Source organism: Pseudonaja textilis, chromosome 1, assembly GCF_049901715.1.
Source record: "Pseudonaja textilis isolate UNSWEBS1 chromosome 1, rPseTex1.2, whole genome shotgun sequence".
Classification (NCBI taxonomy): domain Eukaryota; kingdom Metazoa; phylum Chordata; class Lepidosauria; order Squamata; family Elapidae; genus Pseudonaja; species Pseudonaja textilis.
The window spans coordinates 229,053,958-229,076,121 of record NC_141990.1 but is presented as its reverse complement, the minus strand read 5'-3'; the positions used below and the strand labels follow the sequence as shown (position 1 = coordinate 229,076,121).

Genomic DNA, 22,164 nt, shown 5'->3' with positions numbered 1-22,164 from the left:
GGCTTGGCTGCCACCCTGCAAACTGGCACCCAGCCTCCCTATGCTTGTTGCATTTCCCAAGAGTGAATATTACTGAACCACAGCTCACCTCCCACAGTCACTATAGTACCCTAAGAAATCAGGAATGCTGCAAGCTATTGCCAACAACCCATAACGTCAAGCTTTTTACAGGCTAAGCCAGAGCAACTAGATGCAAATTGTTTTTTTCTTGGATAACTTTGGTTACAGCTATGGTTTGGGTGCCATCCTATGTGGTTCCTTTGTTGACTTTCAAAGGTTAAAAATAGATGGAAGTGACGCCTTCCAAATGCCTTTAAATAGCCCTGTGGTTGCTGTTCACAGAAGGCTTCTCTCACTGCTGAGTTCCTCTTGCAGATACTGCCCCATTATTTGGAAAGAAGGGAAGTTTTCTTTTTCCCAGTGAAGGGGGCTAAATGGGATTCCTGACCTAAACCAATCCTGAAATCCAGATCGCCTTTGGTACCCCCCAAAAGCCCCTGCTTCATTCCAAACACACGCAACCACCACAGCTGTGCAAGTCTACACAGGAAGAAGGCCACAGGAGGTAAAAGAGAAGCAGTGTCACAAAATCCAACACAAGGAGTTAGAACTGCCCCAGTACTGCTCCATTAGGCAGGGTCAGAAAAAAAAAAAAGGATTGATAAGCAACTTCAGGAGAAAAGTGTTCCTCTTGAGACTGACTAAAGTTCAGAGCTTAAGGATGAAATATCTGGCTTAATTATTTGGAAGCATTCTCTCTTATGATTATATTTTAATGGATAAAGGACATGGATGGACATTTCTAGAGAATTCAATTTGTACATTCTTTTGAGATTGTTTAGATAGAAGCTATCCAAGTATGGATTGCCCTCCCTCCCCTGAAGATATTACCAGAATGAAAAATGCCTCAGTGTGGGTTTTGACTCCCAGTAGGCTTGAGGTGGGAAGGATTAGATTCCAGCCTAATCACCACAGAACTGATGCTGAAAAGCAGAGCTTTCGTGTTGGTGAGGAAACATTTCAGGCAGTTCATGATCCTCTAGAACAGATCCTCATTTCAGAAACTGAATGTGATAAATGTCTGGGTAACAAGGAAAAACAAATGGGAAGTATTGGAAAACCACAAGAAGGCCCTTCACAAGCACATCCCAAAGAAATGGAAATAGTTTATACAAAGCCAGTTATTTACAAAGTCATCTGCTGTAATAATTTGGCTAGTAAAATAATATTGTACTTCATAATTTTGATGACTTTCAAAAAGAGAATAAATACAGGTAGTCCTCACCTTATGACCATAATTGAGCCCAAAATTTCTGTTGCTGAGGTAAAATTGGTTGAGAGAATTTTGCCCCATTTTATCACCTTACTTGCCACAGATGATAAGTGAATCACTGCAGTTGTTAGGTTAGTAACATGGTTGTTAAGTGAATTTGGCTTTCCAATTGACTTTGCTTGTCAGAAGATTGCAGAAGCTGATCACACAGGGGTGGGATTCAAATATTTAACAACCTGGCTTGGTAGTCATGTGACTGGGTGGACATGTTATTGGCTGGGTGTGGCAACTCAATATCACTCACATCGAGGCACGCATCTCCTTGCCTGGCCTCTCATGACTGTGGGGATGCTGCAACAGTCCTAAGTGTGAAAAATGGTCATAAGTCACTTTTTTCAGTGCCATTGTAATTTTAAATGGTCACTCCACACAAGCAAAGTACCAGCAAAGGAGGGGAAAAAAACTCCAGAGACGTTCCTGAGACATGAAGTCTAGTCCTGCCAAGAATGTAATAAGGGTCAACGGAGAGGCAGTTTCTGACACCAGAATGTTTCCTTCCTGCCTTCCTTACAGAATTAGGCCAGTAATTTCTTCTAACAACTAATTCTCCGAACTGCTTAGAATGTTAACAACCGGTTCTAGCAAATAGGTGTGAACCGGTAGAATCCCACCCCTGTGATCACATGACCCCAAGGCACTGTAACTGTCATAAATATGGGTCAGTTGCCAAGCATCTGAATTTGATCACGTGACCATGGGGATGCTTGCAATGGTTCTAAGTGTAAAAAATGGTCATAAGTCACTTTTTTTCAATGCCGCTGTAATTTTGAACGGTCATGAATGAACTGTAGAAAGTCGAGGACTACCTGTATGCAAGAATTACACTGTACAAATGATGATATAAATGTACAATACCCAGTTGGGTTGCTACAACACAATAATATTAAAGCAGAAAGGCAAAGGCATAATTTTTCAATTAAGTTTCCATGGAAAATTCCATGGAATTTGTATCATTCCAGGCTGTAAAATATAACATTACATACTGATTAAAGAAACATTTCACCAGTAATATTGCTGAGACTTACAAATTAACGTCTCTGTAATATGCCAGTAATAATGTAGAATAAGAAAATTATCAACTCTTGCTTGATAGTTTTTATATGTGTCATAAATTCTCTTTGCTTAAATTGTAACCCTCTTATTATTTTTACAAATACTTCAGAAAGGCGAACTTATCCAATACACCTTTCTCTTCCTATTTTCCCCACAACAACAACCCCGTGAGATAGGTTGGGCTGAGAGAGAGGGAATGGCCCAAAGTCATCCAGCCGTCTTTCATGGCAGAGCAGATTCTTTCTGAATCCAACCAGCAGTTGTAAAGAAGGAGACACTTTGGCCTGAAATGAAAAAGGCACAGAGTGTAAAATAGTGACTGAAACCTCTTCCAGTTTCTATCCTTCATTTATGCTACTTCCCCTGTACACTTGTAGAGCAGAATTGGAGAACATACACATTTCCAGCTTTTATTAATTCCTACTTCCATCAGCAACACTGCTGGCCAAAAGTTTGTTGTAATCCAGGTCCTCCAAACTGCTCTCCCTTCTAGAAACGTGATTTTCAAAATTTCCAGTTAGCAAATTGGGGAACATGGTTGGAATGCATTGTTGCATTCAACATGATCTGGTAGGACAAACAGATTCCACCCTGAAGAGAGTCTATACCTTTTCCCACACAAAGCAATGGATACTGCCTAACATTATTTCTAAGTGTCAATATCTAGTGGCATAGTAGACCTTAGCTAAGCAGGATTCTTGCTATGCATTTTTTATTAGGAGCTCTAGAACAAGAGTTGGAACTTGAGGAATTCCATCAACACCTAAAGTTCTCAAGGGCTGCCAGCTATAATTGTTTAGCTAGGTTAGCTTTGACTGGATTTCCACCTGGAAAATCTAGAGAAGATAGAGCTTTGTCTTACGAAAAGAGACAAATCATCAGAGAAGTTATGTCATAGATATGCTGTCCTGAGCAAGTCACATACTCTTGCACAGATTTTGTTTTTCATCTATAGGGACTGATCTCAGTTTTCGGCTTGCTATGGAACTAGATTGGCTCAGTTCCACTTTTAACACAGATGAATGCCCAAAGGCCATGCTGAGTGCTAGTCTAGTAGTGCTAGTGATATAATGTTCTTAAATCGTAAGAGACAATATGGGCTATTCATATTATAAGTGAACAATGTTAACACCTTCTTTTAAGGACAGATGCTCTCCTGTTCCAGCCAGTACCACCTCCAGAACAGATAAGTGTAAATCAGGAGAAGACTTGGTCATTTTGATGGTGGTTTTCTCTTTGGTGAAGGTGAACCTCAGTTTGCTTCCTAAGAAGCAAATTCCAGTAATGTTCAGCCGCTTTATGTCATCAGGATAAATAGGGTCAAACTTCAGGCAGCTTCTGGAGATCCTAGGAAGAGCAGAAAGAACTCAGTGGCTAGAATAGGGAATTCTATACATTATCACGAGCCTTGAAACAGGATACAGATACATCACCCAGGCAATCATTCAAGATTACCATTCTTTCCCAAACAAGTGATTTTAAATCAGAGTCCAAGAATAAGTTCTTCCAATATGGGAGTGGTAGGATGGAAAAGAAAATTATTAAGGTCCAAGTTAAATTAACAAGTTTATAAAAGTAATGTTAAAGCCAAACAGCCAGAGCTTAGAGTAGAATACATTTCCAGAAACTCTGGAGAATTACCAGGCCAAAGTTAATCCTGCTAGCTAGAGTGGCTAATGCATTTTGCAACATGATTTTTGCATCATCTATGTACATACTATTCTGTGGGGCAATACCAGCAAAACAAAACAAAGTATTGATGGAAGAGAATATTTGTAGCTCAGGGTCGAATTGTGAGGTCCTTGGTGCTCTCTGAGCTTGGTTGTTTTCTTGCAGATGTTTCATCACCAAACTAGGTAACATCACCAATGCACTTGGTGGGAAAAGACAAGATGGCCTTAATCTCAGTAGCCCTGCTCAGCTAATGGTATTACCAGTTAGCAGAAACAAACAAAGTTTGATGACAGCAGTCAGAAGCATCTGCCCAAGCACAACTCTTGCAGTGGGGAAAGCTTGTTTTTCCCCCTACTTTGACTTCTAAAAATACTTATCCCTGTTATCAAATCTACCTTTGGCATTTACAAAAACCAACAGTCTAATTTTAATACAATTATATCTTTATACATATGTTTATGTGTGTGATGAGACACAAAAGGGGCTTTTGAATAGATAGTAATCACTCACAGCAAGTGCTAAATGAATTCATTCTATCAGATTTTTGTATTGCTTTACAAAATGCTTTTAGTTACAAAACTCGCACTATATTTATTTTTAGACGTGACTTTTCTAACCTATATCATTGCTATGTTTTTATAAGGAATTATTCCCAGTTACACATACCTTATAGGCAACTTTTTCTGAACATTTGGAGATACATTTTAAGTCAAATACACAAAAAGATAGCTAAGAAATAGATTAGAAGAAGCTCTAGGATTAGGGAAGCTATGCCTCCATTCATTCTGCAACACAACATGTTCTGGTACATCACACGATTTTGACTAGGAAGAAAACTGTGACAAATTTCTTCACTGCTCCTAATTTATACCTGAACCCAGCATATCCAAAGAAGATGGCTTGCAGAAATCCACCCATCCCAGTCAAGAAATTTACAGCTCCTGATCCATCAGAGTTTTCCACCCAGATCTAAGAAAAAGAAGAAAATATATACATACGTATAGATGATTGTTGTCAAGAGTAGAAGAACTTAAAGACAGGAATAAAATGTGCCCAATTGGTTGACCTTGAATGGCTCGGTGATGTTGCTGAAACATTTGCTTATTTGTTGTTGTGCTCTTTTGACTTCCTTCAGCTCCAACCAGCCAATTGCAAACATGCTCTGAAGGGAGAAAGACACCAGTAACACTGAGGGTGCACTCTATCATCAACACACCCGTTATTCAAACAGATGTACTGCAGATGGACAGGACCCCACATTTTAAAGACAGGAATCACTTGCTCCCTTCCTCAAGGTCAGTTTTTTACCCAAGTCATGGCTGGCCCCTGGGGATCAGTCACAGGTTCATAGATCTCAAGATCATTCCTTCTGACTTCTGGGTCCATGAGGTCCATCAGAGGAAACCCAAGCAAGACAACATCAGCTTGTTTCACTGGCTCACCTGTGGGAAAAGGCATGAAGCAAAGTTCTGAAGTGATCAAGATGTGAGGTGGGGATCGCCAAGGAAATGGAACTTCTTGTTTTCATACCACATTTCCCTTGAAGGCAAAGGGGGATGCAGAAAGAAAGCCTCTACCAAAGAATCTTGACGTATGGGAAGCAAAGGTGCAGCAGCTGTCACAATATATTAACATGCTGAGAAAAGCTCATCTGGTTTTTGTTTCAACCATACCACAATAAAACCCTACAAGTCTGCTAAAACGTCCATTTGAAGAAGCAGCTTGCAGATATTCTAGTATCTGGCACACCAGTTTAAATAATAATTTAGCCAATATGCGAGAGAGTTATCTCTTTCCAATACACTCCTTCTTGAAGGGATAGGCAACTGATAATCAAAAGCTACATGAGGTATCCAAATCCTCTGCTACTTTGACACAAACAATGCCGTCCTTACGGTTTCAAGCAGTTTTAGGCAATCGGGGTAATTGGAAGGAATGGGAAAACAAACGTTCCCATTTCTTTCTGGCAAAGAAATCACTGTGTTCCCAAATATCAATGAAAGTGAGAATACAACAATTTTGCCTTTTTTTTGTTGGTGAGAGGAAAAGGAAAATCTCTTAGCTTTGCACTATTCTTCTCATCCCCATTACCCCAATGGAGAAAGTACATCCCTGAGGAAGAATTTAAAAATACTGAATTTTGAGCAAAATATTAATTTGATATCCTCCAATTAGCATGCAAACGGAGTGACGGTTACATTCCCATGATTAGATGAACATTTGACATGCAGTGCAGTTGTTTTTAAAGTTAGGATGAACACCTCAGTTTCTTCTTATGAATTCCTCACCTGGACAATAGCCATCATATTCTGGATGGTAAAATCTGCTCTTATCCAAAGGCACTTTAAGTTTCTTCATAATCACCTTCCACTCTTCAGGCACAACAAAATGCAACTGGGAGCCCAAGTCAATTGCAAATTTCAAGCTGAAATGATATGGAGGGAAAAAGATCTAGCTGACTTAACCTAACAGAGAATTACAAATTGGAAAAAGGTTGACATTTAGTGTTTTAAAAGTCAACATCAGTATATTTGGGGCACTTATTTCTCTTTGAGGTTGCTCCTGATTTGGTGTTAAAGAGGTATTAAATTATTCCTCCCAATACATGTTTTAATCATTGTGATGTCATACTTAATGCTTAATGTTTACTCCTGTGAAATTACATGGCATCCCAGAGGTACAAAGGCATATGTTTTGTTGCAGAAGAAAAATCAGTTATATGCTGCTTAAAGAAGTTTTGTGGACTTCCTCTAGTATGGGGGTAAAGATGGGTAGATTTTTTAAAAAAATATTTACATTAACAATCTCCAAAAGTATCTACACAAGTTTTGTAATTGTATTTCAACCTTTCTGTTTTTTACCAGTATTACTTGGGAACAGAATATTGATTTCTGAACAATGCTGTTACTTTTCCATAAATTTCAAAGAGGTGGCTTCTAATGAAATCAAGGAAACCAGCAGCAACATTTTTAAGTTTATCATCTGTGTATTTCCATTCCTTTTTCTTTAGAGACTCTTTAAATGAACATGGGACCTGAGATCTTGGATAGCCCAAACTCATGGATTGTTTAATGGAGGTTTTTTTGGTACAATGAGAAACATTCTTCCCCAAACCCCAAAAACCTTAACTGTCTACTATTAGACAATTTGGACTGTCTACTATTGACCTCACCCCTTTCCTAAGAGGTCTGTAGGGGGCGTGCATAAGCGCACCACAGAGCCTACCGTCCCTGTCCTATTGTTTCTTTTTTATTTTTCTTATATGTATCCATGTATTCATAACTATGTTTTTACTTATACCTATTATCTTGTAAGCAATTGACAAACCAAATAAAATAAAGTAAAATAAATAAATAAAAATAAAATAAACATTAGACTGGACCCTTCCAAATTTGGAATTCTCTTGCCCACCACTAGGGACGTCTTCTCTGGCACTAACTGGTGGGGATGTGATGACAAAATCTAAAGCTAGAGAAACACACTTGTAGACAACAGTCACCCTCATGAACTGAATTTGAAAAATATTCCCAAATAATCCTTAAAGTACTTGGAAATTTCTGCTTGAATTTATGTTATTCAAACTAATTAAGGGAAGCTTTGAAAAAAGTAGCTTACAATTTGCAAAGAAGCAATATTATACTTCATAAGACAGAGTATCCTTACAAAAAAATCTTACTCTATTTCTATTTGATTGGCTTCCTTTCCTTTCTTTACATGGGCAGTGTCTTTCTCAAAGGGGGTGAGGAGAGAGAGAGAAGAAAAAGTTAGTCTTAAACTATTGCTGCATTGAAAGCCAACTTCTCCTGGAAACCAGAAAGTTAATTCTGTATCTACTGGAAGTAGAAGGAAGAGGGAGTTGACAAATACTTGGTTTGGCCTTTGGACCAGGAAATTCAAAGGATCTTCCCAAGAGTTGGGCAGAAGAGATGAAACTCCCCTGCCAGCCAGACTAAAGCATGACATGAGGCTCAGCCTATCATAATCGTTCTTTATAATTCTGAAAGAAAGAGCAGGCCAATGAGCTTTTCAATTACAGGTAGTCCTTGACTAATGGCCACAGTTGAGACCAAAATTTCTGTTGTTAAGTGAAACATTTATTACGTGAGTTTTGCCCTATTTTACTTTTCTTGCCACAGTTGTTAAGTGAATCAACACAATTGCTAAATTAGTAACATGGTTGTTAAGTGAATCTGGCTTCCCTGTTGACTGTCAGAAGTTTGCAAAAGGGGATCACATGACCCTGGGACCCTGCAACCACCATAAATATGATCCAATTGCCAAGTGTCTGGATTGTGATCATGCGACCATGGGATGCAGCAATGGCCGTAAGTGTGACAAATGGTCATAAATCATTTTTTCAGTCATGCTGTAACTTTGAACGGTCACTAAATGAACTGTTGTAAGTTGAGGAGTACCTGTATTTAAATTTATAACAGATAACAAATGCATTGAGAAAGTGAATTCAATATTAACATAAAAAAGCCCGAAGTAGAAAAAAGCCAAAGGACACAAAAGAAAAAACAGGAGATCTGGACGAAGAGAAGGACAGAGAAGAATTTCTGGAAGAAGAAGGGCAGAGAAGCAGGATCAGCGATTCTGGAAATCTCTTACCTCCTCTGGGCAACTGCATTTGTATAGACAGAGTTATCTACAGTGCAGTGATATTCATCTGGGGGCATAACACCTAAAAGGAGGCAGATATTTTTAAATCCAGCAGCCCTTCCATAGGCCTCACTGCGATTTCCCCAAGGTTAGGAATGGACACCTGTAAGCTGTTCAATCTTTTTTTTCCTCCCAGAATAACTGTTGCAATAAGTATTGATGGATGCAGGTTGAAGGGTGCATATTGGTTGCAATGCATTTGGTCATTGAAAAAAAAAAACTCTATTGCTTTTCCTCCTGTCTCCCAAGGTCTTTCCCACCTCCCATTAATAGGTTCTGCTTCATCAGCTGTAGCTACTAGAGGAGATGCACTGAACTGACTTCAATCCCTGCTCAGGAGTTCCCTCACACACTTACCAACAATGTGATAGTTTTCTTCCTCAGAGTTCCACACAACTCGGCTGCACCAGTATTGAGCGATAGCCTGGACTACATCCCAGCCACCTTCCTGCTGAAAGAGCTTCAAGTCCTAGAAGCACATCAGGAGGGATTCTATTGACCCTGGAATGCCCCATCTGACTCAGGCAGGCTAACCTGGTTTAATGGCAAAAACAGAAGCAGGACAGGAGGCAACAGTGGCTACTCCAAGCCCAGCCCCAGCTACCTGAGTGATACACAAATATTGCTCGAATGCCAGCATCACATCTCCATTGATGTGGATCTCCTCGTCTCCATAAATTTTCTCAGGGCACACCTCGCGGCCTGTTGCTGCACTCTCCCAGGGAAACTTTGCACCCTGCCACAATCAAAACCAAAATAAAATAAAATAAAGTATCTTGACAAGGTCGAGGCATATTAAATAGTAAAATATTTGCTTTCTTTGAAGGCTTTCAAATCCAGAGCATGCTTGTTCAGGAATGGGCAGCTTCTTGCTGCATGAAAGAAGAGCCTGCTAGAGACTGGCCAGTTTCTGTCCTCAGTGAGAGAAGGCAACTTTTCAATGTCATTCTGGGCCTCGTTCAGTTGACAAAGAATAGTTCTTGCTCTTGTTAAATGGTGGTTCCCTATAAAACTCTCCACTTGGCTCAAATGGGGTAAAACTCATGGGGATGGGGCTGAATTAAGCACCTTCAGTATTCAGCCACGTGTTCACGGTAAAGAAGAGCACCCAGGAAGATGGCACAGGAAGGCCATTGTCTAGATCCAATAGGCAACTCAAGAGAAGGTTTCTGTTGTGATGCCAATACTGCAGCTTAGTTGTTGCCAGGCGTTATAGCCAGTCTGGTGCAAGGGCTAAGGCACCAGGCTAGAAACCAGGAAATTCTGAGTTCTAGTAGCAATAGCACTTAGATAATTATATAGTGCTCTACAGCCCTCTCTAAGCGGTTTACAGTCAGCATATTGCCCCCAACAATTTGAGTCCTCATTTTATCCACCTCGGAAGGATGGAAGGCTGGGTCGACCTTCAGCCTGGTGGGATTTCAACTGCCAAATTGTAGGCAGCTGGCTGCAGAAGTAGCTTGCAGTACTGCACTCTAACCACTGCACCATAGAGGCTCATAGTACCCGTTTAGGAAGCAATCTAGTTGGGTGATCTTGGGCTAGCTGTTTATTCTCAGCTCTAGAAAGAAGGCAGTAGCAAGCCACTTCCAAAACCTTGCCAAGAAAACTGCAGGGATTAGTCCAGTCACCAAGAGTCCTGACTGTTTCAAAGGCATAACCCCCACTCCACCTCTATAGCTTACCATAACATTTACTGAGACTTAAATTCTTCCATAAATTCTTTTCAAATTAGCCTGTTGAAATTTGGAGCACCTTGCCTATTCTAACCATTTATGCTTTCTGAAGAACAGAGAAGAGATCCCCGAGTTGTCTTCAAAGCAAGGTCTGAATCTGGAAAAGAAGTCATCTAACTTCTGAGAAAGAGTTAAAATCTCTCCAATTTAGACCCCGCTTCCTGCCCTTCTACTTCCAGCCTCCCCCACTTCAGTTTGCAAGAGCTGCTGTGGATTATCATCGAGGCTTTCATAACTGTTTAGAGCCACTCTTGTTTCAAAGGAGCTTCTGCTGCTGCTGCTCCAGGATTTTACTTTTTTCTTTTTGAAAACTTGGCCGAAATGGTAAAATTAAAAACGGTTCAAGCGAGGGGGAACTTCTGTGTGGATCCCTGTCAGGACTAAAGGAAATAATAAAGGAAACGGGTTCCGTGCCTCTTTCTGTGGAAAGAGATGCCACATTTCCTTTTGCCTTTGCAGGTGGCTTCTATACCTTGTATCCTTGTTCACGTGCGTTGTGTAGAGCTCCCTCAAGTGTTCGGATCCTGTATTTTAAGATAGCACAAGCCGCTTCTGGATAGAAAAGCAGGATGTTTGGGTATATCCAGGTATCCTAGGTTGAACAACAAAAAGGGACATACAAATATTGCCATCCAATGCAAAAGATCTGCACGTTAGAGAAAAGCCAGCAGTTGTTTCCCATAAGGGCTCCCTGCTTCAGATGAGGGAGAGATCGAGAGCGGGAGTCTTCTGGGAGACAAGCTTCTTCAACCCCAAAACAAAATCTGGGCCCTAGGAAGGATGTTGCTTCAGCTTAAAGATTAAACTAGAGAACCACACAATGAATATTCTTCTCTGGGGCAAGAGACTGGTGGAAAGTTGTGGAAGAAAAACTGATGGGCCCAGAATCTTATACTGAAGATGCATAATAAAGGCAAAGGTTCCCCTTGCACATACATGCTAGTCGTTTCTGGCTCTAGGGGGTGGTGCTCATCTCTGTTACAAAGCTGAAGAGACAGCACTGTCTGAAGACGCCTCTGTGGTCATGTGGCTGGCATGACTAAATGCTGAAGGCACATGGAACGCTGTTACCTTCCCACCAAAATGGTCCCTATTTTTCTACTTGCATTTTTACATGCTTTCGAACTGCTAAGTTGGCAGAAGCTGGGACAAGTAACGGGAGCTCACTCCGTTACACGGCGCTAGGGATTCGAACCACTGACCTGCCGACCTTTCTGACTGACAAGCTCAGCGTCTTAGCCACTGAGCCACCGCTTCCCTATGAATATGCAGGCACATATTCATATCCCTGAATACGCATAGCTAGTCCCGATACACATCACAATTTAGGATAGGGACCCCCAACTTGTGGGCTGTGGCCTCTTGGCCACTGGACCTTGTGATTGACTGGCCAAGGCATGTGAATGTCACGCAGGTGCTAGTGTTACCGCGAGCATCGGGTTCATGGCCTAATTCATATGTGTGCATTCATGCCTAAAGGCGACTGCCCTCCCTTTCTCTCTGGGCCTCCAGAAGGTTGGGGAACTCTGGTTTAGGGGAGAGTGTTTAAATCAGGAAGAGCAAGGACAATAATAAAATATGGTATTTTACATGTCAGATGAAACAACTGGAAGGTTAGCAAAGCTTAAGTTGTAAAGGAATGGATAGAGAGGGACGGGAGAAACAGAGACAGATCCAGAGTCAGGTCGTCGGTTAGTAAGACCTTCCAAACTGTTAACCATTTTGAAAAGATATTTTATTCGAGAAGCAGAGACTGGGCCTTAGGACAGAACACACATAATGGCCAGATTCAATCCATGTCACTTCCAATTAAAAAGAACCCTAGTTTAAACACACACATGCATTGTACCCCATGTATGCCAGGTGAGATGAAGTAAATCTTTCTATCTTCACTTTCCAGGTTGAGTCACATATCTGAAATAACAGTTGACTGCATGGTACTTACATCATCCTGCAACGGACAGAGATGGAACTGGATAAAATTCACCACACCTTTTAGACTTTGCATGCGTATCACAGAACGCTAACACTAGCTGCAGGACAATAGATGACCAGGTCTTTGCCATGACAGGCAGCATCTTCCCCAATTCATCTCCACTTCAACCAGCAGTAGAAAACTGGGGCGGTTCCTTCTCCTCACCTGGTCCCAGAAGACATGGCCCCAGTAGTCTTCACCGGATGTGCCGTTGGAAAGGCCTCCTGGGCTGATTCCAGAAAAAGGGAAGTTAGCAGAGTCCAGAGGAGGAATGGCACTCAGCAGGTAATACAGGCAACCATATATGGCCTGGCTGAAGGGAAGAGGGCCGTCCACATCTACACAGCAGCCTTCCCAGAGCTCTGCCCAGGCCTGGGTGTGGGACAGATATAAGGAACCAGAGCCAATCAGGGACATCCCTTCACAAAAGGTCCTTTGCACAACCTCTTCAGACTCTGCTACGGCAGTGAGGAACTCCCATCTCTGCTCCTTCTGGTCTCCAGGGAGGGTCACTGATTGGGGCACCGGGGTCCAGATCATGTGTACGGTAGGCTGGGGGCCACCCTCTACTTCTGGGACTAATGTCTTCCCATATAGATAGCTAAAGAGAAAGAACAAAATGGGAATTCTTATGTTTCTCTCTGGATATTAGAGAATCTACTAAACAACAGAAACATCACTGGAATTTTATACTCATTGAGCACGAAGACTTTTTCCCCATAACCTTTGAACTCTAATCTAAACCTTTTCCATCTCCCCATTCTCCTTGTTCTTTGTATTGCTGCCTATACCTTTTAAGTGTAGTGGCCAATGGTTCTCTTCTCCCTCAAATCACACTGCCTTCTAGATCAAGCTAGTTGGGAATTCAAGAAGTTGTAGAGCCAGCATATCTAGAGGACAGCAGGTTGGGGAAGGCAATATTAGTCAAAGTCCACTCTTTCTTATAATTCAAAGTGGCCTCTTAGCATCTGGAAACATCTGTTTCCTGACAGCCTCCCTGTGTCCTCTGGAGGGGACAGCATTTGTTCCCTATTCAAAACCACAAGAAAAATAACTCGGCTTTGTTATTGCAGTCTTTCAGAGATTGGCCAGGAGCCACAGAGAACACCCCCACAATAATACTCACTGAGCTCCCAGGAAATCTGGCCCTTTCTGCAAGTCCAGGTCTGGACTCTCTGGTTTGAACTGGGTGTGGAGATTCACTTTGATGGGTTTAGCTTCCGGAGCTGATCTTGCGATTGTTATGCTGAAAGCCAGAAGATGGATAAGAGAACGGTGGGCATAGATTCTGTGAGTAGCTGAATGTTCTGAGCACTGAGCTGTATGGATATACGTCCCTGCAGACGGAAGGAAAGGGTCAGTTTGATTGCATACCCTAAATTCTCATGTCAAATCTACTCTGCGACTTCACATAAGGAAAAGGGTCTGGCGTAAGAAATTGAAGCCTGGCTGACAATATAATCCTTCTGTTATTTGATAAAATGAAATGTGAAAAAGGATCTTTGTTAGTGATTGTCTGCTTAAAAGTTAAATGAAATCCAATTCAAGGACTGAAAGATAATCTGTTGTGTCACACAATCGGTCTTTTGGATCCAGAGACAATAAACGTTGTGCAAATAAAGAAATTTTATGCTTTATTATTAACTTAAGCGAACAGACTTTAAAAGCTTAACACAAAAAGCATACAAATCAAGCAAGCTGATACCCAGTTTCTTACAAGCTGTTAGGAGCTCCTTAGTAAGGAGAGCAGTGATACCCCATTGGGGGATGGCAATTTTCAAGTACCCAGTGCTAAGTTCTGTGCAGAAGCTCTCAGCTTAAAGGCCATACTAGAGTTTTTATTAACCTGACACTGTGACTTTGTATCACCCTGTTGCTCTGGTATCCAGACTGCAAGACCTGACCCGGACAGGGTGGCATATGACTCTGGGATGGGAGCTAAAGAATCTGAGACTTTTACACATAAGAAAAAATTTGCAGCCAGGGGAGCGCTTCCCCGCCTTCAACTTTGTTCAGCAACCAAGAGTGAAAAATAAGCAAGTTAGCAGAGAATGACCTCTACATTCCCAACTTTTCTTAAGTATGTCACGAGAAATCAAAATATGTCATTAAATTCCTCAAAATACAATGGATTTTCCATATTGCTGCCAAATCCATTTTCACAGAAAGGTGAAAATGTTCTCCAGATTTTGAGCACTCGGCACTGTAATTAAAATACATTCCTATCTTGAAAATTCTTGTCTTCCTCCAGGTTGAAGGTTTTAGGCGGCTTCCCAGATAGAGAAGACATGCTGGACAACAACTCACCTCATCCTGTTGCTAATGGGGGACTACTTTGCTGCATCTGGAGATCTAGTTAGAGAGGCTGTTTTAAAAGATGCGCCTTTCAAAATAGGTTCATTTGAGATATTTTCAGATTCCTTTATGAGCTAGGAAGGGATTCAAGCTTCAGAGACCATAGCTCAGTTTGAATTTTCTATTTTCCACCCCCTTTTTCTCCTTTTTAGATCATAGCTTCACATTGTCTTTCCAAATAAGAGCTAATTTCTATATTCAGCATGTGAGTCGAAGAAAGCTGCCTTGACAGGATGGTAGGAATGCATTGGCCACCAAAACAATGTAGATGAGGAGGGTGTCATTGCCACTTACCTGTCCTGGTGTCCAAACAGAAGGTCTCCCTCAGGTCATCAGCCCCTTCCACATCCATTTTGACATTAACGGGACTGGGGAGATCAGCCCGATGTGTCTCTCCAACTGCTCCATTGTACACTCCATTGACATGCAGGATGTCCCTATAGACTCGGGTGCCCAGATAGGCATTGGTCAATGTTGGGAGGAGTCTGGCATCAGAAGGCAGAGCATCCGTGGTAAATACGGCAGGGTCTTCACCCACCACTGCCATATCAAGAAGAGGGAGGGAACAATGGCTGGAGTCCCAACTGGAAAAAAAAAACCCCACAATATAACTCTGTGGTAGTGTTTCTCAGCCTTAGGAAGTTATGGGTGGATGTCATCTGCCAGAATCCCCCAGGTGCCTGGAATGCGCCCATCTTAAAGTTCCCAAGAGCGAGAAAGGCCGGTCTATTTGCATGGCCTTGTGTCAAGGGATGGATTTCCATGCCCATCCTCCCCCCTCCCCCCATCTCACCTGGCACTGGGGATCATGTTAAAATCCACGGGGAAAGAAGGAGTCGGATGGATCCATCTTGTGTGGTAAAAGGGTGTGAAGGAGAGGCAGGCAGGCAAGTGTTACAGAATTTTGGGACGGGGCAATCCAGCAGCAAATCCCGATCAGCTAGTAGGGACTAATGGGAATTGTAGTCCAAAAGTTCAGTCTGCTGGTTTCTAGGGAAGAAAAGAGGCAGTCCATCCGGCCAGAAATATTCCCAAGGAACAAAAGCAGTTCTGAAAAGAGGCGCCGGTCATCCAGTCAGAAGCAGGAGGACGTCACCTGTCCGGCCCAAGTCAGTCTGTCTAGCCGCCGATTATGGGAACTCCAGAGCTTCCGAGGACGAGGAAGCGCAGCAGCTCCAACCCTTCTTCTTCTCTCCAACTCCGGCCAAAGCTCCAGTTCGGACACACACACACAGCCCTCCTGCCTCTTCCGCCTGGCGAATTTGCTGTTCGGTCCCAATGCCGCAGGGTGGAAACAGCTCCAAGCGGAGAAACGGAGTTTCCGTAAAAATTTGCCACGCCTTTCGGGCCAAAGGACAGCAGGAGCCTCGCCGTCTCCCCACGCCCCGGCATGGGCCCTTTTCTGTCCTTTCCATTTTTTTCTTTTTGAGACTCTGTCAGTTTGTGCCGCGAGGGGGCAGCATCTGGCCGCGCAGCGCCAAATCCGCAAACTTCCTAAGAGAGTTCCTTACTACGCAAATTTCCTAACTTCCTTAGGAAGAGGGTTTTAAAAGCCTTGGAAAAAAGTTGCGAGCGGAGCACGAAGAATCCAATGTGTTCGCTCCCCCCCCCCCAAAATGTTTAGCTCGAAAATGCAAGAATAAAGATTGGCATCATTCATAACGCAGAAAGGTAGACAATAATAGAGATTTTCTACCGTTTACTGTGAGAGAGTACGTTTCGTTGAAACGTGAAGAAGGAAACGTAACACAACTGCACATTCTCATCTTTACTAAACAACGCAAAAATCCAGTAAATTTACTTTGGTATACAGACATGAAGGAATTCAAATCTTGTCAAAAATTACTAACATTTGTAAAATTAGAAGATACAAATTAAATGAAGATAAGTTTACATTATTGTATATGTTAAAGCACATTTACTTTTCAGTAATTTTTGTGTTATTTTTTTGATGTAGCTTTGTTATCAAAAGTTAATGTCAACTCAGACAATTTAATAAGCACAGAACATTTAGAAAGGGTGTGTTAATGGTTGTGATTCCAGATCTGAGAAAGCTAATTAAAAAACAATGGAACAAAAACTTTAATAAAATTCGATATTAAGGGCAACTTTGCATTGTAGCCTTAGTTCCCGGATGCTCTCTGCTGTTTCTTAAAGACAACTTCAGAAATTGCAGTTTGGACTGGTTGGGTTAGCAGCCAAGCTGGACTGGCATTGTAGTCGTGGACCACAAAACTTGAGCTGGGCAATCAGCAAATTTTAAGAGTCTGTTACAGTTCTCAATTAAATATGTGTGATATATTTTGCAAGAACTGACTTGTAAAAGAGCTAAACAATATTGGATGGAAATTAGTAAAGTAATTCAAAAATATAAATTAACGTACAATTTAGATCAGAAACGTTTTTGTCAGGGTTTTTCAACATAAAACATTGGAAAAAAATCATATGGTGCTTTATTATTATATATAACAGCAGCACAAATTTTATATGCTCAGCATAGGAAAGATGCTGCAATACCCACAATAGAGGAATGGTTAATAAATATGACACAACTGGCATTTTTTTCTTGGAGAAAATCACTGAAGACATTCAGTATAAATGGAAGCCCTTTGTGAACTTTTCACAGGAGATGGAGAAAAAAAGAGTAGTTTTTTTTAATTTCCCCTTTTCTATATTGGGGAAAATGGACATTTTATTATAGTCTTATACTAAAAGTTGAATGTAAGTGTTCTTTATATTCTTGGAAGAAGAGATTGTGTGTCATTCTTCATACATATGTCTTTCTTTCTTTTTCTTTATAACTTTCACACTTCTATCCACATTCTCTTTTACTTTTAATGGTTTCTCTTAACTGGTATTTTACATTGTTTTTAACAGTATATTTGTAAAACGTAATAAAATTATTTGACATCTGGAATTGTAGAAAGTCATGTATAACAGTTCACCCATTGAAAAATATGGCTGCAATAGCACTAAGCCTGATGGAAAAAGCAAAATAATACAAAAAAGATCTCATACACTGACTACACAAAAGCCTTTGATTGTGTTGACCAGGACAAGATCTGGAACTGCCTGGGAACATCCAGCTCATTCAATCATTGCACTCTGATCTGGCAGCCTCTGTGAGAATGGAATATGGAGACACAAAATGGTTAAGAATTGAAAAAGGTACTTGGCAAGGTCGCATCCTGTCACCTACACTATTTAACACGGTCACAGAATGCACATGTGGAAGTATCTGTCGCTGAAGTAGGTTGTAGGAATATCAACATCCTCTGATATACAGACAATACAACATTACTTGCGGAAAGCAAGGAAGACTGGAGTGGCTAATCCTGAGAGTCAAAGGTGAAAGTGAAAAATTTGGACTGCACCTTAATATCAAGAAAACAAAGATAATGATAACTGCAGAAAATATACAGGTCAGAGTGCAGATTGACAACAAAACCAACAACAGAACAGGCCTTCCGAATAATGAAGATACAGATATGTTTGACTTAAAACCAACTTACAATTTGGCTTAGCAAGTTAACGAATTCAAAGTTATGATGGACACCTTCTCCCAAAAGGCATTCACAACCCAGTTCTGATGTTCTGACGAATGCCTCCCTTACATGGCGACATTTCAGGCACTTGGCAACTGGCCCTCATTTATGTGTTTTGTAATGTCCACATGTTCATGTGACCACAGTTTACAACATTTTTTTTTTGCTAAAAACAGTGTATGTTTTCAGTTTGGGGCAAAAATGCCCCATTGGCAGCATTTACTTATTAGTTGGTGCAAAAATGGTTGTAAAATTGGGTCTGTCACATGGTGACTTGCTTTACAACTAGGACAATGCATGACTGTAAGGGGCAGGTTTCGTTCAGTTGTAAGTGAAGAACTTGCCTGTATTGAAGTTTGAATATTTTCTGCCTTTTAGGATCAACCATCAACAAGCAGTCAGGAAATACAAGCAGGAAGAGGTTGGGCTAGCACCCTTCCTTTTAAAAGTGAAACTGCAGCAGGCAAAAGTAAACTTAGCAATGCAGTGTTGAAAGGCTGTCAAAATCCCTTTCTTCCGAGGATTCGAATTTTCCCACTGGGAGAGTTCCGGTGCAAGGATATGGACAACTGCTTGAAAGCCAGATCTTTTTTATTTTTTCAGGAAGGTGAGAGATAGCAAGGAGGCTGCGTTCCTGGGCTAGCTAGCTTTGTATGGTAAGTCCCTGATTTTTATACCCCCTTTCTCCTTTTTTGTGTAAGTGCTTGTGTTTGTATTTCTTAATGTTTTAAATCCTGTCGGGGGTTGTCTTGATTTCTGCTGAAGGGTAAACTCCACGGGGTGCGGAAGGCAAACTTTACGGGGTGGTTTGATTGTATTATCAGCTTCGTCCTAATCTCTTTTAGCTTAATGGTTTCTTATATTTGTTTTGTAGCAATCTCCTGTCTCTCTCCTTTGCAATATATTTTGTGTCTTGTGTGTGTTTGTTTTGCTGATTTGGCATGTCTTGTGTTTGTAAGGGTTTTCTTTTCTTGTTTCCCTAGTTTTCTTAATTATTTGGGCTTTTGTCTAAGGGGCTTCTTTAATACCTTTTATTTGATTTCTTTTCCTATGCAAGTTTGTTTTATGGCTGGCCTGATGTTCCCTTGGGGCTTTTCCTGCTTGGGTGACACCACTGTCCACGTGAAGTTCCCTTTCCACAATCCTTCATTATTTTTATTTTTTTTGTAGGGGGTGGTCTCTGATGGAATGTCTGGGTATACTTGGTATTAGTGATCAGTCTGGATCATCATCATGGCTGCTTGTCTCCCTTTTAATTTTCTCTTCTGAGAGGGAATACAGGCCTTTAGGCAGCTAAGGCAGGGTGGTGTGCGTCGACAGAAGCAACACATGAGGGCTCCAAAACACAAATGGTGACTGTGGTTGTTATAAGGATTTTGAGCCAATGGAAATCTGGCATCCATGAGAAGAGCCATGAAAAGTCCAGGAATGATTGCTCCTGACCCATATTCTGAGCTAGCTCTTTCAGGTGGTGGATGACCTTCCCTACGAGTTCTGAGGTTTCATCCAGATTAAAGCAACGCATCCCTTGGAATGTTTCGCAGCCATAATTATGCTTCAAGAGAAGGAAGTCTATTGCTGCTCTATTCTCCAGGGTGGCTTCTCTGACCTCCCTCAGTTCTCTGTTAAGGACATCCAGGGCATGGGAGGTCGAATTCAAGCTTTTTGCCAGGGTACATGCTAGTCTATTCAAATTTTTAGAATTTTGCACTGCCAATCCAGGTACCCCTACCAGGGATATTGCCAATGAGACATATTCTGTTTTGGTGGGAAGGGAGACTTTGGAGTCACAGTCTGAGTCTAAGGTTTGGAGGGCTTTCCTGTGTCATTTTTGTAAGGATGGCATAAGCATGGTTAACCTTCCCAAGGTGCAGGGGCCATTGGTGGCATTTTCAGGAAGGTATGAGTAGGCTTTTAAGCCACAAAGGAAAAAACACCCTGGTGGGAGCTTCAGGTAACTATATGAGAATGATATGGTCTCTGGGTGGTTGCATTTTAGTTCTGTGTTGCTAAGACTGGTGCATTCTGCGACCCTAGATGTGCTGTACCCAGTGACATTAAAGCATTTCTCAGAGGTGGTTACTGCAGCGATGTGTAGGGTGTACATGGTGTGGTTCTTGGTTTTTGTAGAGTGGCCCCAGCTAAAAATGCTTTCGTAGAAGTCAGGAAGGTTTCTAAATGTGGTGTAGTTAATGATGTTATGTGGCCTAGTTGCTACTCCCATTAGGCATGTGGTTAAGATGTCCTTGGCTGATTTCCCTCCTGCTAAGCAAAAGTTAGTGGTGTTGAGTATTTCTCTTGCTAAATATTCCCATTTGTTTCCTTTCTCTGGGATAAGCTTTGGTTCCAGGAACGCAGCTGCTTGTGTTACAAGTGTTACAATTGTTACAGATAATAATACATAGCATATGTTGCATTTCATGTTCCCCATTGCTAGATTCCTTTTCTCCCCCCCCCTTTTTATAGCAATGTAAAAAGTCAAGCATCAAAAAATTATTAGAAAGGTATGGTTAAAGTCTTTGTTGTAAAAAAAAAACGATGAAAAAAGGTAAAAAAGAGAAAAAATTGAGAAGGTGAGAGAAAAAATAAAAAATAGTTTATAACTCAGCACCTGGGAGTCCGGTTTTGTGTAATGCAATGTTTGCACTTGGTTCCTCACAGTGGTGTGGTTCAACGGTATTGAAGAATGCTGCAAGCATCCATTGATCTGTGTCCTGATGGGTGGGATTGATTGTGGTGGAGTTTGGCTATGGTCTATGCTGGCTTTGCATGTGTCCAATGTATTCAAGAGTCTTGTTCTGCAACCTTTATGGTGGTGTGTGTAGTCAGTAAGACTTGGTAGGGTCCTTTCCACCTGGGTTGTAGAGGAGAGGTTCTGGTGAAGAACTTGATCCACACCCAATCTCTCGGCTCATATGGATGCAGGGCTTCTTCCAGGGGTAGGGTCTGTGTCAGCACACTCTGGGTCCAGAGGGTCTGTAGTCTCTTTTGTAGGGCTGTAAGATAAGAAGAGAGAACCATATCCCCCCTATCTAGGCAGAGGGAATGAGGATCGAGGCCTTGTAGGGTATTGGGGGGGGGAGCTGACCAAAAAGGATCTCAAAAAGGGAAATACCTATGTCCTGTCTTGGTCTAGTCCTGATATAAAAGAGAGCAATTGGGAGCACTTGTGGCCAGGAGAGGTGTGTCTCTTGACAGAGTTTGCCCAGTAGGGTCTTCACCTCTTTGTTTGGTCTCTCCACGGCTCCTGATGATGTGGGAGAATAGGGTTTTGGGTAATGCCTAGAGCCTGAAATATATGTGTGAGGACTTGTGCTATGAAACCTTTTCCTCTATCCATGTCCAGAATGGTGGGGACCCCAAACCTAGGCACTATGTCCTTGAGGAGGTGTCTGGCTGTTCCTAGGGCAGTAGCATGGCGGCATGGGAAGGCCTCTACCCAGTGGGTTAGTTGGTCCTTGCAGACAAGAACATATTGGTACCCATTTGCCTTAGGTAATTGTATATAATCAATTTGGATCTTTTCAAATGGTTTCTGTGCCCAGGGTCTTCCTCCTTCATGAATGGTTTTCCTGGAGGAGGTATTATTTGCTTGGCAGGTTTGGCATGTGGTGGCTATTCTTGTAGCCTCACTATATATGCTCCAGGTGCATACCATACCCTCTTGATGGCATCCACCATAGCTTGCGTGCCACAATGTCCCTTTGTATGTAATCTTTGGCAAATTAGCCTAAGGAGATGTCGTGGGGCTATAGGTCTACCATCTGGGACTCTCCAAAATCCTTGCTCAAAAACTGCTGAATTTTTTCCCCCTTTGTTCAGATTCTCCTT

At 41.7% G+C, this 22,164-nt stretch overlaps 2 protein-coding genes across 5 annotated transcripts in view; one reads left to right on the top strand and one right to left on the bottom strand.

Moving 5' to 3' along the window:
* LOC113440202 (NACHT, LRR and PYD domains-containing protein 12) overlaps window positions 1–22,164 on the top strand; it is a 432,514-nt gene that overhangs the window by 306,806 nt on the left and 103,544 nt on the right. The window lies entirely within an intron of this gene.
* On the bottom strand, window positions 758–16,189 carry PGGHG (protein-glucosylgalactosylhydroxylysine glucosidase). Of its 4 annotated transcripts, none has more exons than XM_026706702.2 (14): window positions 15,582–16,189; window positions 15,083–15,372; window positions 13,560–13,770; window positions 12,599–13,034; window positions 10,931–11,050; window positions 9,327–9,458; window positions 9,080–9,191; window positions 8,672–8,744; window positions 6,349–6,485; window positions 5,369–5,502; window positions 5,127–5,222; window positions 4,932–5,029; window positions 3,519–3,733; window positions 758–2,670 (listed from the first exon to the last, which is right to left on the bottom strand). In XM_026706702.2, the coding sequence occupies exons 1-14, from the start codon at window positions 15,596–15,598 to the stop codon at window positions 2,609–2,611; spliced, it is 2,133 nt and encodes a 710-aa protein (XP_026562487.1). In that variant the 5' UTR covers window positions 15,599–16,189; the 3' UTR covers window positions 758–2,608. The 4 variants fall into 4 exon arrangements, with proteins under 4 accessions (XP_026562487.1, XP_087777018.1, XP_087777020.1 ...); XM_087920892.1 differs by having other exon boundaries at window positions 15,083–15,328; XM_087920894.1 differs by lacking the exon at window positions 15,083–15,372 and having other exon boundaries at window positions 13,560–13,679.

Bases quoted from the DNA above. Each gene is read 5' to 3' on its own strand.
- PGGHG (XM_026706702.2), bottom strand. The intron at 13,771-15,082 runs GTAAGTGGCAAT...TTCCGTCTGCAG, and splicing joins CTGTTTGGACACCAGGACAG to GGACGTATATCCATACAGCT. The intron at 11,051-12,598 runs GTGAGGAGAAGG...TGTTCAACCTAG, and splicing joins GCCATGTCTTCTGGGACCAG to GATACCTGGATATACCCAAA.